The sequence below is a fragment of the Schistocerca gregaria genome, chromosome X (genome assembly GCF_023897955.1).
Source record: "Schistocerca gregaria isolate iqSchGreg1 chromosome X, iqSchGreg1.2, whole genome shotgun sequence".
Taxonomy (NCBI): Eukaryota; Metazoa; Arthropoda; class Insecta; order Orthoptera; family Acrididae; genus Schistocerca; species Schistocerca gregaria.
In genome coordinates, this window is record NC_064931.1 from 407,006,711 (window position 1) to 407,024,083 (window position 17,373).

Genomic DNA, 17,373 nt, shown 5'->3' on the forward strand with positions numbered 1-17,373 from the left:
GTTACAATTCTTGATTACAGTTTGACTATTTAAAATCTCCTTTAATATAGGATCCTCTCTTTGTTTTATTCCATTTAATTTCTTCTTTTTCATTTCATGTTTTCTAGTTTTGGTTACATTTATGTCCTTCTGCCTCATTTTTGTTTCTTAAATAACATCTCTTCATGTATCCTTGTTCCTATACTCCACATCCCCATAAATGCTACTATTGTCTTCTATTTGGTAACCCTAGCTTCATTACTATTTACTTATGTTGCTCTCTCTGAAGTGTCAAATCACTTAAAATTCTTCATAATTTGCTGCACAGTTAACATGTTCAGATTTTGTGAATTAGATTTGAGTATGCTAGGATTTTCAGGTTTGCTGTGTTTAGACATTGATCTCAGAATGCAAAAGACTTTTTACTGTAGGTGTAAGTTTTTAATTTGTAATAGAGCATAGGACCAGCAACATTGGTAGGAAATATTTGTATTTTTCCCTATTTCCATCATAGCAGCAATAACAGTCATTTCTTTGTGGTGACTTGTTTTGGACTATGAATTGAAAATGCTAATTGCCACAGAGAAATGACCATTATTGCAACTGTGACAGATACAGGGCAAAAATAAAATGAAATCAAAAATAGGAAATATTTTTTATTTATCAGTTACATCAAAATTTTATTACAAATTTGAAATGATAATATTTGTCAAATTACAAATACTGCCTAATGCTAGACTTCTATGGTGATATTTCTTACAGTTCCCTCTCTGTCACATCCTTTATCCCAGACCGTATTTCTTGTTCTGAGTTATTCAGTTTTACATCTCCTCTGTAGTCTCTTCAGCTGTGTTGTCATCTGGTTTCATTCCGGGAAACCCACAATGCTGCTTCAAGTTTTATGGCAAGCTCTGTATGCATCAGTAAACACATCATCTGATAACAAAGCTCTCTGAAGGATTTTCTTATGCATTTCAGTTGTATTTTCACCTGTTGGTATACTTTCTCTGACAGTTCTAATGTTGTCTTCATTGTTATCAATTATGTGTTCTTAGAACGCACGCAGAAATAAAACAGAGAAGAACTGTCAGTGTAGCTAAAATTATGATATATGATTTTGTGTCCTTTAATAGTTTAGACTTCCTCACGTGGCATACAACCTGCAAAATAACAATGCCAGAAATACAAACAAACCTGCTGGAGAAATATTCCCAATTGTGCATTACAGTCGAGACTGAGAATACTGCTTCAGTTGTAAATTCTTTTTTCTCCCAATTCTTGAAAGCATGACTGGTTTTGGGCTATTACATGCCCATCATCAGGTGTCCTCTGTGCTCACTGGTGGTACACTGCCTCCTATACTCTACATCATGGCACTCTGGATCACAACACAAAATTATCACAGCTGATGATGGACATGTATTAGCCCAAAACTGGTCATGATGTAAGTATTGGAAAATAATAATAATAATAATAAAAGCTTACAATAGAAGGGGTATTTTCAACCTCTGCAATACCAAAAATAATGGACCAGTAATTTCCGCTCTTCAATTTCAGAATACCATTTAATATATGACAGTTCCTTAAAGTTGTGAAAATGAAGTTAACAAACAGTCAGATAAATTGTATGCACAGAAAAATCTATAAAAAGTCCTAATTTGTGATCCCATGCAGACTGCAATCTGTTGCTGTGTAGTGTAACCAATAACATAATGATCACTAAAAGGGAAACAGTATGAGCTAAAATGTGTAACATTCAATGTGTGACATATTTTTTTAAATTTTTACAGTATCCTATGCACTGCAGCTAAGCCACCATTATAAATACTAACTTAGTAAGTGGCACATAAAGAAAACAGTTACCAGTGCATAACAGTTACTTGCTGCACCATGCTGTGGTAAATACAAGGATCCTCACTGATACGTTAAGATCAGTTTGAGACCACACAGGATACTTAACTTTTCATACAATAAGACATGTAAATTAATTCAGATAAATGATATAGGAGACTTCACTGAAACAATGAAAGAATAAAGGAACAAGCAAAAGAAGGAAATGTCAAACTGCTAGATGTTTTGTGATATATTTGGATGTAAAAATTTATTATAAATCAAAACAATATTGATGATTGTCTAAGATAAAAGTGTTTAACAAAGACTGAATCAAATTTGTCAGTTGACACAATTTATGTCCATTAACTGCCACAGCTACTATATAATATTTTAGTGTAACTTATCAGTCAGAGAGAACAAGAGAGTGCCACATAACATAAAGTTACTGAGAACATATGCAGGTTTCACAGATGTACAGCATAAGCTTCTCTAAATTGCTACACTCAAATGTTCTATTATGCAACTAGCAGCCACAGCAAATATAAGTGAAGACACATTTTTGAAACCATTATATACAATACAAAAGTGGATAATAATTTGTGGTTCAAAGAAAATTTTATCAAATTGTTCAAATGGCTCTGAGCACTATGGGACTTAACATCTATGGTCATCAGTCCCCCAGAACTTAGAACTACTTAAACCTAACTAACCTAAGGGCAACACACAATACCCAGACATCACGAGGCAGAGAAAATCCCTGACCCAGCCGGGAATCGAACCCGGGCGCAGGAAGCGAGAACGCTACCGCACGAGCACGAGATGCGGGTGAAAATTTTATCAACGGCTGTATGACAAGGGTGTAACAAAAGAGTATAAAAGGGAGATCTGATCTAAACTTCTAATGAATAATGCAATTAGGAAACTGGTGAAATTATATTATGTAAAAGGATGTATATAAAGGAAACAGTGAATGGAAGCACATAAGTGATGAAACTGAGTGGAAGGCATGAAATATGTCAGGTTTTCAAATCTTGTTTTTAATCATCATTTTCTTGTAGAGTTAGCTCTCAGCTCTTTCTCCTGCATACCTCTTGACTTCTCTTTCAATTTTACAAGAATATTATAAAAAACATCAGGCCTCTAATATTAGTATTCTTGTGTCTTATAAAGTAAATCTTCACTCACGAAAAATTTATAAGACATTACAGACAGGTGTGGCTAAACATGCATCCATTTGACAAGAGATGTAGTATGAGTGAGGCCTGACACAGGTGAGCATCCATTGCAAACTGATACAGTGGAAGTAGTTTGCCAGCTAAAAGATAACAGTTCACTCTCCCAAACTGGTGAAGAAGAATCCATAAAATACGCCAGCTAATAAAAGGGGAGCAGGAACCCTGGAGAATTACTGCAAGTGACAAACATTGAGGCCATTGCTGATTACCTATGTGATGAGGTTCCCCATGGTCAAGACCCAGAGCTCAAAACAACCATGTCCAGACCGCAAAATACATGTCATCCAAACAAACATAATAAGAAAACAAACAATTACATCAAATGAGAGATAAAAATGATGTGATAAAATGCATCTAAATGTCCAATCAGAAGACAGAATAGTACTTTAGTTACAGAATATGTAAGGTGTGAAACTAGTTATTGATATAAGGAATTACAAAATGTTTTAAGTAATTTGACAGAAAAATGTCCTTCTACATCTCCTAAGCCATTTTCTATAACCAAGCGTCCATAGCAAGCACTTGAATAGCCGTGTCAAAATACAAATACAGAGTTTTTAGTAATGCAATAGATCTTGAATTATGAGCCAGTATGTTAACTGTGAGATTAAAAAAAATGTATTTCCAATGCAAAATAAATATCACATCATTAATGTGGTGGCTTTATGAGACATCATAGTACTGTCAGCAGTGATGTACATTTCATTGCATTCAATAATAAATAATAGCAAATAGGGGTAAGTTGAAGATCTCACTGATTAAAATGTAAATAACACGAAAACCAAAGATTCCAGCAGACAGCTAATGGCACTGCAGGAAAGCTAGTGTAATTCTAGTCTTCAATTGTATGTAATATGGATAGTGGCAAGAAGTTAAATGTAAATTTGAGAATTTTGCTATGACAGACCATGTCCATTTAAGGGCAGTGGTCAGATCGGCTTTGAGAATTACTTAATCATGGCCATACGGTTTGATGACCAAAAGTCAGTCATGGCTGAAAGGGACTGAAATCTTTGAGTGACTTTTTCATGGATTTTGTGCAAGAGTTCTGAATTTGAACTCTAAATGGAATCGCATTTATACTTTTTTGACATCTAATTTGCTGAATTTTAACTTTAAATGGAATTATCTTAGAACTTTTGAAGTATCTGTAACTTTAAATTTCCACACTAATGTGGTATGCCAGATTTATCACTTTGATAGCCCAATTCATTACTCAATTCTGCACTTTTGCTTTCTCAATATTTTGCAAAGATTTAATGAAGCTTTTTACTTATAAACATTAACCAGCTTCAGAGAGTAGAAGACAGTGTCATCTTAGTGCTATATAGACTGCCGTTGTAGAAGGTAAGTTTACCTTTGTGCTCAAGTACATGTCTAGGTAACACTTGGTGCAAGAAATCAATTCCATCCACAGTAATGTTTGATATAGTACTTCTGCATGGAACCATAGAGGCACTGGGAACTCTGTGGCTATCAGGGAAAGGGGGTGGGAGCATGTTGAAAGCATTGGCAGCAGATATCAGTCTTGGATGTTGGATGGTAAGTGCCACAATAAACTGTAGAGGCAACATGTAAACAGCAACCAAGAAGAAGCTGGCAGTCCTCTGTGCAGAGGCAAAACAGTTGAGAGATGCATCTTCAAAGGTGAATGCAAAGTGCAAATGGGAACTTGCTGTACATAATATACTGTGTTTACCCTATCACAAGATGAGGATTTTTCCAAAATTCATCATTTGAAAAATATGGGATCATCTTATATTCATAATTAAAGCTACTGCTGCTGAGGTCAACGTTTTAACATTGTTTAGTGGATGCTAATAGTGGTCATCTTACATAAACAAATGAAGGTTTAGCCACTGAGATTTCGCACAACTTTATTTTGAAGAATTCTGAAGGGTAGGTCTTAGCAAACAACAGTTGTTTTCAAATAGGCTTAAGACTCCTTGATACACCAAAGTACTCAAAACAGTAGTGACTTTTCTTGAACAATCACATTTGACTCAGGGCACTAGTGCAAGGAATAGTTGGGAAACTATGGAGTAGCCACTACAACTGTCTAATGCTCTGCTTTAAAATGGACAATTTTGTGCAACACAGGCGGAAATAGCATTAAATCCTATCAACTTACAAACTTTTGTTGTATATGAACAAGTCTGCAATAAAAGTTTTCTTAGATCTATGGGTATCGTATACATACGTTTATGCTGCTTTTCAAGTCAAGGTAACATTCAAAGATAAAAATGTTGTCCCTCAAAATACATTACTTTATTATGAACCTCAGTCAGTATTTTGTTTGGTTATGAGAAACCATAATCATTTAGCAGGTGGGCTGCAAATGAGAAAGTCAGTCACTCTTCATATCTTAGAATACCAAGGAGAAACATTAACATGTTTAGAGCAAGATGGTGTCATTCAAATGAAATAAGAAACAAAATTAATCCAGAATTAAATGCAGAATCAACAAAAATCACATTAAACCAAAAGTAATTTTTATTTCAAGGATAAACTATGTTGGAAAGACATATTGTGGAGATAGTACAGAGAGATGTCAATAGACTGTGGGATAAATGAAAGTTCGAGAAGGGTACTGAATTGAGACGGAAATCTTTTATGTACACACCAATTGCTGTTGTTACATATGACATGCACCCTAGAAGATATTGCTACCCAGGTTTCACTGCTGCTGATGCAGCTCTACAAAATGGTTGGAGAGGAATCAGTGACACCAGCTTGACTGAGAAGTTGAACTACCACAAGTGTAACAAGGGAGGGCATAGTACAAGTAGCTAATTTCAATGCTGCCAACCATGGCAATATGCACTGTGAACTTTGGCTTTTTTATGAACATCTACCTTGTTTAAGCTGCAGTTTGCCTGAATCCATTTGTACTCAGAATCAAACTGACTTTAAAATGGGACAAATACTCAACAATAGCACAGTTACTAAGCAAAGTTTTTCGAAATTCACAAGTTTCAGTCCTTGAACAGATGCGAGGTCTTCGTGTAGTGAGCAGTTGGAGCTGCTTGACGATGGCACATGCAGATAATTACGACTATTTTATACTGTGATTGGTGATCCTACAAATTTCAGTTACCTATAACTAGCCAAGTAAAAGATTGGTACATTTTAGAATGAACAGCTTGAAATCTGACACAGCAAGTGCACAAAACAATGTCTTGTCTCCTCCTTTAGAACCCTCCTTTGTTTGATTACTCTTGATCTTGGGATGGTTGGACTTGAGGTGACCATACCTCAAACAACTGGAAAACTTCTTCATCTTCTTTTCCTATTTGTCTTTGGGAAAATCCTGCTTTAATTTCTTAAAATGTTTTGGGAATAAAGCACCATCACTGCCACCTTTGTCCAACTTGAGGTATTCTTCAATATTTCAATTTCACAACTTTTCTTTGTCGTTTTCCAATTTGAAATTTTCATCCATTGCACAAGACTTTACACCCATTCAATATGAAAAATAAATATTTATAAACCTCTCAGCTTAATGTGTAAATTAATCAATAATCACATCATTTGTCCTTTTTCTACAAAAAATGGCTCAAGTGGCTCTGAGCACTATGGGACTTAACATCTCAGGTCATCAGTCCTCTAGAACTTAGAACTACTTAAACCTAGCTAACCTAAGGACATCACACACATCCATGCCTGACGCAGGATTCGAACCTGCAACCATAGCAGTAGCGCGGTTCCAGACTGAAGCACCTAGAACAGCTCAGCCACCAGTGGCCGGCCCTTTCTCTACAGTTTGTTGGCCACATCCAGAGTATGAATTATGTAATTTTGAATACTGTCTCCAAATTTTGTAATATGGTGTCCAACAGAGCATCCCAGAGATTAACCCTCTTACATTTATTGTTACCAATAAGCAGGTTTTCCAAGATATCACAAGTTTTCTGTGCCTTTGTTATGTTTTCCATACCTGTGTACGCGAATATATCGATAGAAGAAAAAGAAGTTGTTTGTATTCCCACCAGCATGACATACATAATTCACTGCACATATTTTCAGATACATTACTGTGTGCTAGTGTTAATGATGGTAATGAAAAACAACAATAAAATTGTTCATAATACTCCTATTCACAAATAATGTTACACTGAATGGACATAACAGAAACAACAACGCAAGGAAGTACACATCTTGCTGATGGCTATGACAAAGGTGAAATGTGGTGCCAGAGTACCTACACAGCAGTGTTTGAATACATGTAGGCAGGAAAAGTAGGGAGGGTAAGGAAAGGGAAAGGATGTGTGATAATATAAAGACAAAAGTCAAAGATTTGTTGCAGACCAGGACTCAAACCGAAATTTACTGCTTCTTATGAGTGGATGGTTAACTGCTTTTGTTATCTGGATGCAAATTTCCGACTTATCACACACTGTACTACTATGTCCCCTGTACATTGAATTCTCTACTCAAAAATCCTGATTCCCACAGGAGTTCTAATGATATTTGCATATTCACACAGAAACAAACATCAAGAAGCCATTACCTTCTTTTTCAGAAATGTATATATTTGTCATGTTTGTTCTGTCACACGTCCACTCAGGACTCAAAACTAGATTTACCACTTGTCATGAGCAGTTGTCTTGACTGCTCAGGCCATCCAGTCATGGTCTATGACTGACTCCAATTTCCAACTTATCCCACACTACAATGCAGTATTCCTTGTCCCTTGAACTCTCTACTTGCAAATCCTGATTTGTGCAGGAGTTCTGATGATTTTTGTGCATACACACTGGAACAAATATTGAAGAGCCATTACCCTCTTTTTCATAAATTTATATACACAAATTGTGTCTGTTCTGTTGGACATGTCGTGGGTGGTTAAGACAACTGCTCATGAGAAATGCTACACTAGGTTTGAGTCCCGAAGCTACAAAAAATTTTCAGCTTTCATCATTGAATTACTACAATGCCTGTACTGCTAAATCTCACGACTTCCCACCCATTCTTTCCCTTTTGTTCCTTGCCATTTGTTTCAGTGGGAATGCACAAATATCACTGGAACTACTACATGAATTGGTATCAGTGAGTAGAGAGCTGAATGGATGAGGGACACTACATTTCAGTATGTGGTAAGTTAGAAATTTAGTCAGTCAGATACTGCATCCTGATGGCATTAGCAGGTAAGACAACTTGTCATGAGAAGTGGTAAATTTGGGTTGAGTCCTGCTCTGGTACAAATTTTCTACTTTTCTCACTACATAACTATGGTGCCCTGTCTGGCAAGCCATACAATCTCTACCCATTCTTTCCATTTCCATACCCTCCATACATTTCATGTTTACATGTATGTAGCAGCTGCATCAACACAAGAGATGTCTGTTCTGTCAGAGATGCCTGACAGATCAGACACCACTCAGATATATACTGTTTGCATAAGTTGACTCCAGCATTAACCATACTTCTATATATATATATATATATATATATATATATATATATAGCATCACCTCAGTTTCGAGAGTTCCAGAACCTGTACAGTAAATGGGAACAGAGATCAACATAAACATCATTTCCCCCCCTTTTTATTGTTCATGAAAACCACACATTGCATGTTGTACCACCATACTGCAAGACCATCAGAGGTGGTGATCCAGATTGTACACACCGGTACCTCTAATACCCAGTAGCACATAACCTTGCATTGATCCATGCCTGTTTTCATTGTGGTATACTATCCACTAGTTCATGAAAGCAGTGTTGGTCCAGATTGTGCCACTCCTCAATGGTAATTTGGCGTAGATCCCTCAGAGTGGATGGTGGGTCACAGCTTCCATAAACAGCACTTTTCAATATATCCCAGGAATGTTTGATAGGGTTCATGTCCGGAGAACATGCTGGCATCTCTAGTCAAGCAATGTCCTTATCCTGGAGGAAGTCATTCACAAGATGTGCAAGATACGGGCACGAATTGTTGTCCATGAAGACGAATGCCTCGCCAATATGCTGCCGATATGGTTTCCCTATCAGTCAGAGGACGGCATTCATGAATCGTACAGCTGTTACATCACCTTCCATGAGCACTTGCAGCGTACATTACCCCTACATAATGCCACCCCAACAACAGCAGCGAACCTCCACTTGGCTGCACTCACTGGACAGTTTGTCTAAGGCATTCAGCCTGACCGGGTTGCCTCCAAACACGTCTCTGACAATTGTCTGGTTGAAGGCGTATGTGACACACTTCATGATGTCAGTCTTGAGCAGTCCATTCAGCATGTTGTTGGGTCCATCTGTACAGCATCTGTGCTGCATGGTGTCACGGTTGCAAAGATGGATCTCGCCATGAATGTTGGGTGTGAAGTTGTACATCATGCAACCTAATGCACGCAGTTTGAGTCATAACATAACGTCCTGTGACTGCACATAAAGCATTATTCAACTTGGTGGTGTTGCTGCCATGATTCCTCCGAGCCATAATCCATAGGTAGCGGTCACCCGCTGCAGTAGTAGCCCTTGGGTGGCCTGAGCAAGGCATGTCATTGGCAGTTCCTGTCTCTCTGTATCTCCTCCATGTCTGAACAACATCGGTACGGTTCACTGCAAGATGCCTGGACACTTCCTTTGTTGACAGCCCTTGCTGTAACAAAGTAACACTGTAGACATGACCAAACCACAGTATTGACCGTCTAGGTATGGCTGAACTACTGACAACACGAGGTGTGTACCTCCTTCATAGTGGAATGAGTGGAACTGATTGGCTGTCAGACCCCCTGCGTCTAATAGGCGCTGCTCAAGCATGGTTATTTGCATCTTTGGGTGGGTTTAGTGACATCTCTGAACAGTCAAAGGGACTGTGTCTGTCATATAATGTCCACAGTCAATGTCTATCTTCAGGAGTTCTGGGAAATGGTGTGATGCAAAACTTTTTTTTTTATATGTGTATGTATAGAGCACATTCTATACTAAGCTGTTTACTGATTTATGTCTTTCAGTGTCTTCCAGCTGACATTTCTCAACATTTCCATTACTGGTACACTTTCCCATGACACAGACAAGAATCTGACTGCTTACACTTTCCTTCTTGATGTACACTCAGTGTCCACCACAAGTGAACATGACTACATGCGCTCTAGCAAAATTGCGGTATGAAATTAATTATTGTTTTGAAGCAACCTTCTTTGTCAGCATCAAGCAACATGGTTTGAACAGCCTCCACATAATTACAGGGATATAATGTAAGAGCCCAGTGGTTACTGGTGTCTGAGGGGAATCTTTTTTAGGTTAGAATCAAGTCTTAGGCACCCCATTCTGAAAGAAGTCACTATAACCAAAGAGCCGCTAAATAATACATGGGAAAGTAAGGTTAGCTTATTCCACCTAAAGTTAGAGGATTGAGTAATAAGGTAGAAGAGCTTCTTGCCTGTTTGCAAAATTTAGAGGAAAAGATACACATTCTGTGTCTGTCTGAGCACCACATAACCAAAGGGTTAGATAAATTACATATAAAAGATTGCACTGTAGTAGCTTACTCATGCAGAACTAATATAGGCGAAGGAGGTGTTACATATATTGAGACAGAACACAAATTCAAAAGCATTGACACCAGCAGATTTTGTACTGATCAGCACATAGAAGTGTGTGCATGTGAATTAATGCTGAAAAACAGTTCACTTTTCATTGTAACAGTATATAGATCCCCACTGGGAAATTTTGAATTATTTATTAGGAACGTGGATTTCTTACTGTGCTGTCTGTCAGACATCAGAAAGCAGGTAGTGGTCTGATAGGAAAAGTGATCAAGAAACCTTATTTGGATCCTAGAATTTGTTCTGAATATTTCACTTTCCAGCACGTGTGGATGCAGACAGTAGGTCCCAATTGACAATGTTTTCTTTGATGAGGCATAAAACAACAAAATTACTGTTTACCCAGTAACAAATGCTCTCTCTGATCATGATGCACAGTTAGTTAGGGCAAATGACATAGTCCCCTACAGTGTGGATACACTTTCGTGGAAGTCAATTAGAATCATTAATGACTACAGGGCAAATGTTTTTAAGAGTAGTTTACAAGAAACGACCTAGGATGAAATTTATAAAGAAAAAATGCCAATAATGAATTTAATCTATTCCAAGATAAATTCATATCAGTATTTAAAAATAGCTTTCTGCATAAGCCAATCAGAAGAGACACAAAACAGTCATGTAAAAAAACCATGGATCACTAAGGAGATTAAATCATCTTGTGAAAGTAAAAGAGAAATGTATCTTTTGGCAAGAACAAATAGAGACCCTGCAGTAGTTGCACACTACAAAAAATAACTAAGAAAGGCTATTAAAAATCAAAAAACGTGCACATAATGTCAGATATCAGTATGTCAGACAACAGAGTTAAGGCAATATGGAATATAGTGAAGCAAGAGACAAGACAACCAACCACAGAAGAGAATAACAGTACTATTGAATTGAATGGGAGTGCTATAAATGACACATCACAGTTAGAAAATGTATCTATTAATAATTTCTTAAACATAGAAGAAAGCATAGAAACCAACAGTTCAATAGAAACACCACAGTAATTCGCTGAAGAAGTAACTTCGTCAAAAGTACATCATATGAATGTACCACCAATGTCTACATCTGAATTTAAGAGGGTCATAAATTCTCTTGGGAATAAAAGCTCTTCTAGTTTTAATGGTGTTTTCAATAGAGTACTAAAGATTTGTTCACATGTAATAAATCGGGTATTGTCTGAAATATATAATGCATCACTAACTCAAGGCAGTTTTCCAGAGAGACTAAAATATGCCATTGTTAAACCACTCTTGAAGAAAGGTGATAAAAGTGGTGTCAGTAACCACCAAGAAGTTTTACTACTGAAATCATTTTCCAAAATTTTTGAGAAGGTGATTTATTCAAGAATAGTATCTCACCTTTGTAATAATAATATCCTCAGCAAGTCACAATCTAGGTTTCAGAAGGGCTGCTCTACTGAGAACGCCATTTAGATGTTCACACACCACATATTACAAGCATTAAATAACAAAATAGCACCAGCAGGTATTTTATGTGACCTATACAAGGCATTTGATTGTGTGAATCATAGTATCCTCATAAATAAATTGAAATTTTATGGGACTGATGTTATATAGCCAACCAATGGATCATGTCATATCTAACCAAAAGAAATGTCAGACTGGGGAGAAATCATGTATGGGGCTCCTCAAGGCTCAATCGTAGGTCCACTATTGTTTCTCATATATGTAAATGATCTACTGTCTAACGTACAACAAGCAGAATTAGTTCTTTTTACAGATGACACCAGTATTGTAATCACTCACAGTATACACACTGAAATGGAAGAAATGGCGAACAAAGTTCTCAGAAATATCGTTGATTGGTTTTCTGCAAATGGTCTCACCCTGAATTTCACAAAGACACATCATATTGAGTTCTGCCCCTCTAAGGATAGTGTACCAATAATACGTCTGACACATGGTGATGAAATAATACATAAGGTGGATACTTAAAAATTATTAGGTGTACATACTGATGAGAATTTAAATTGGAAAAACACATTTTAGAACTCATAAAACAACTTGGTTAAGCCACATTTGCACTTAGAGTCAGAGCAAATTTTGAGGGGAGAGAAATCAGTAATTTGACATATTTTGCTATTTTTCATTCAGTAATGTCACATGGAAAAATGTTCTGGGGTAACTCATCTTTGAGAAAGAGGGTCTTCATTGCCCAAAAACGTGCTGTAAAAATAATATGCCGTGCTCACCCATGACCATCTTGTAGACATCTGTTTAAGGAGTTGAGCGTTCTGACTAATATTTCACAGTATATTTATTTCCTTGTGAAGTCTGTTGTAAATAATCCACTATAGTTCAAAAGGAACAATGAGGTACATAATTGCAATATTCGAAGAAAAATGAAATTTTTTACTCAACATTACGATTCTCCTTAGCACAGAAACGGGTGCACAACGCTGCAACAAAAATTTTTGACCACTTGCCAAGTGATATAAAATCTCGAACAGACAGCAAGGTAAATTTTGAAAACAAATTGAAAAAATTTCTGCTTGATAACTTCTTCTATTCAGTAGAAGAATTTATATGTTTGTATTGTGTAAAAGGTGATGGGTAGGAATTGCTAAATCAATCTGTATATCTTGTTTTCATTTTGGGGAACAATAATAATAATAATAATAATAATAATAATAATAATAATAATAATAATTATTATTATTATTATTATTATTATTATTATGTGATATTTAGAGTACAAATAGATGTACAAATTAATTTGCAATATGAATGTAAAATGACTTGTTCCACATCATGATGATTTATCGTGCAACATGATCCATGGAACATGAAAGTAACTAACTAAATAACTTTGCTTGATCAACAACTGACTGATTCAGTTCATTCTACTTTATACGCTGTTACTACAAGGCGTCTGTAGCATGTCATTGACTCTACTTGTGTAACATTAATACTATTGTCATTATTTGCAGCATTTTTACATTCCTCTAGACCAGGAGTTATTTACAAGTCATTGCAGCAGATAGATCTCATAATGCCATTGTAGCAGATAGATATCGAATCAGACTTGGTACATTTTGTTCCATTTTTATCATTAATAACTCATTCAGATTACTGTGTCTTCTGTAAAGAATTAGAGAGTGCAACTAAAGTTACAAATAGTATTTCAGTGTAAGTCTAAGAACAACAGCATCATCAGGGAAATGTATCCATGACACTTCAGGTACCATGTCCAAAAAAGCTCACATAACTACTGTTGTTGAAATTCACACTGGTAACCATATTCTTCATTTATTACTTGGATGCTATAACACACATTTGATGTGCCATGTCATCTTGAGTCACTTAGGTGACTCCACCTCAAGTCTTTGTTGGTGGAGTATGACTTTGACAAACATGTTCTTCCTGAGGTGGAGTCTGGTGAGTGTTACCAATTTTGTGTAACCATTTGAACATATTTTGGCAAGCATCACAAAATAAGGCAGTAGAATGAAGTCTGTTAAGAGGGAGTGGGAATCTTGTCTTAAACTGCCTAAAACATGGGGGTAGTACAAACTTCTATTTCAAGAAAAGCAGTCTTAAGGTGTGCTATGTGGTGAATGGTGGATGGCTGCTGTTGTGAAATAGTCATCAGGTGACAATTTCTCGAGAACCTACTGCACCTAAGTTACGAACAGTTTACCGAGGCAGGCAGGACTCTATGTGGGAGGAGCTTGAAATTCTCTTGGGAATACTATGTCTAATAAAATTCCAAAAGGGATGGGTGTACTTCTGAGAGCAAAACAGCACTACAGACACATCACTACAGCACTCAAATGATGGACAACTTGCAAAAAAGTGGTCAAAATGCGTATTATATGTTCTGTGTCAAACACAAAGGCAACTACGCTCTCTACAGCAATGACCACCAAGTTTCCGGGAAGAATAGAAAAGATGGGAGATGAAGTTCACAATATTTGCATTGAAGTAGAGTATTTCCCTTGTGAAGCTGATTTCCTGATTTACTGTCCAGGAAAAACTGGCAGTTACGGCTCCATTTTTTTCTGCGTGAAAAGAAAATTCAGGAGGTAGAGTTAACGAAGAGAATCTGTAACAAATCAAGATGGGACCAAACTACTTGCCCTTGGAGCAGTCCTGATAGCAATATAATTTTTTTCTTTATTCTCATTTTATGAATGACACATATCCAACTGTTCAAATAGCTTATGGGAATGAAGCTGACTGACATCATCTATATTTAGACAGGAGCACATCCTTCCCTTTTCAGGGCAAAATTCCTTGGAAAATCAAAGGCTGTGCTCCTGTCATCCTGATGATGTTACATTGTTGGATTCCCGTAAGTTATCTGAACATTGCATATGCCAGGAGAAACTAAGGTCTCACGCATACTGCTGTAATATAAATTAGCTAATTTCTTGTTCAAGCAGGAAATCATAAAAATTTATTATTCATGAAATAACTTCCCAACTACTGAAACTATCACTGTAATTAGTTTACCCAGAGATAATTTTTATGAGGACATATGCATGATTTAACATTCATCAAGTACACATGGAGATGAATTTAGTAGAGAGCTAATGCATGTTTATGGATAAAGTAGTATAGCTCATTTTAAAGCCCTCTTATTCCATTCTTCCACTTCTCCATAAACATCTCACCTTTCCCAAAAAGCTGTGTTTAAAAAATTATTCATAATTCAGAAAGTTAAAAAATGCTGATTTCCTGAATTGAGTACTACAGTTTTTTAGCCCAGATTTTTCTGATTTCAAAACTGCCTACTTTCATTAGAGCTCATTAAAAGAATCATTTTTAGAATTCTGTGGAAACACTTGAGGAAGGAGTGCCCATAATTTTGTTAATTGTCTCATTACCCAGATCATGTTAAACAGACTTGTTGTTTTGCTATCAATTTGTAACCTCATATTTTGCTACCTTTACTGTTAAATGGTGCAATACAACAACAAATTGTAACTATTATTCATGGACACAAATCTGTAAACAGTTCTGCAGGACAATCCTTCTTTCAGTCAGTGTCTACTAACTAAATTGTCAAGATCTGTGTTTCAGATGTTAGTATCAGCAAGTCCTGGTTTAGTTATCAAAAAGTGCACATCATGTTATAATCAGTTGCACGTTCACAACAATATGTATAGTCGGGAGGTATCAAAAATTAACATCAGTGATTAGGAAACTGTATATAAGTAGAATATTGGTGCGTCTTTGACCTAATTTGTCACCAATGACATGTGAGACTGTAGATTAATCAATGTACATTACCAGTCTGAATAAAATATTTAGATTATAGATTGCTAAAAAGATCACCAGAACAGAAAATTGCATTTTAATAAATTTGAAGGAATTGATTACTATGTGCTACAGTGTAGTATATGTCTTTTAATATATGTGATTCCAACCCATTAATAGCAGATGACTGATTCAAGACCATAGATGATGAGACCATCAAAGGCACATCACCAGATCAGATCAGTTACAAACCATTATATATATATATATATATATATATATATATATATATATATATATATATATATATATATATATATATATATAAAGAAACTTCCACATGGGAAAAATATATTAAAAACAAAGATTCCAAGACTTACCAAGCGGGAAAGCGCCGGCAGACAGGCACAAGAACAAAACACACAAACACACACACAGAATTACTAGCTTTCGCAACCGATGGTTGCTTCTTCAGGAAGGAGAGGGAAAGACGAAAGGATGTGGGTTTTAAGGGAGAGGGTAAGGAGTCATTCCAATCCCAGGAGCGGAAAGACTTCCCTTAGGGGAAAGAAAGGACAGGTGTACACTCGCACACACACACATATCCATCCGCACATACACAGACACAAGCAGACATACAGGAGTCATCAATGCAGACAATGCCAGCTGAAGTTGCCACAAACACCTGCACATGCAAGTGCACTTGCAGTTGTGAAGCTGCTACAAAACAGTTTCTCTAGCATTCAACAAACAGAACTTACAAGTTTATCTCACAACTCTTGAAGATACAACCTTAGAGACAAACCATGAAAGGTCTAGTGGTGAGCATCCATCAGCAAAGTTCCTACTACCTTGAATGAAGGGGAAGGCTTGGTGAAGTAGTTGCAAAGGTGACAGCCTGGATGATTGACTGAACTGGCCTTGCAACATCAACCTAAACAGCATTGCTGTGCTGGTACTGCAAATGGCTGAAAGCAAGGGGAAATTGCAGCCTGAGGGCATGTAACTTTACTGTATGGTTAAATGATGATGACGTCCTCTTCGGTAAAATATTCCGGAGGTAAAATAGTCCCCCATTCAAATCTCCGTGCCAGGACTACTCAGGATGAGACTGTTATCAGGACAATCCACAGTGATGTTCTGTGAATCACAGCATGGAAAGTCAGATCCCTTAATCAGGCAGGTAGGCTAGAAAATTTAAAAATGGAAATGGACAGGATGAAAGTTAGATATAGTAGGAATTAGAGAAGTTTGGTGGCAGGAGGAACAAGACTTCTGGTCACGTGAATACAGGGTTATAAATATAAAATCAAATATGGGTAATGCAGGAGTAGGTTTAATAATGTCTAAAAATAGGAATGTGGGTAAGCCACTATCAACATCACAGTGATTGAATTATTGTAACCAAGATAGACACGAAGCCCACACCTACAACAGTAGTAGAAGTTAAAATGCCAACTAGCTCTGCAGATGACGAAGAGATTGAAGGAATGTATGATGAGATAAATGAAATTATTCAGAGAATTAAGGGAGATGAAAATTAATAGTCATGTGGGACTGGAA

General features: G+C 36.7%; 1 protein-coding gene across 1 annotated transcript in view; it reads right to left on the reverse strand.

Annotated features, from left to right (window-relative positions):
* Nucleotides 1–718: 718 nt before the first annotated feature.
* The window catches only part of LOC126298103 (uncharacterized), a 42,104-nt gene continuing 25,449 nt past the window's right edge, over nucleotides 719–17,373 (reverse strand). The window contains exon 7 of the mRNA XM_049989425.1: nucleotides 719–1,139. Within this exon, the coding sequence (XP_049845382.1) occupies nucleotides 1,017–1,139 (123 nt within the window). The 3' untranslated portion in view covers nucleotides 719–1,016. The remainder of the gene's footprint in view (nucleotides 1,140–17,373) is intronic.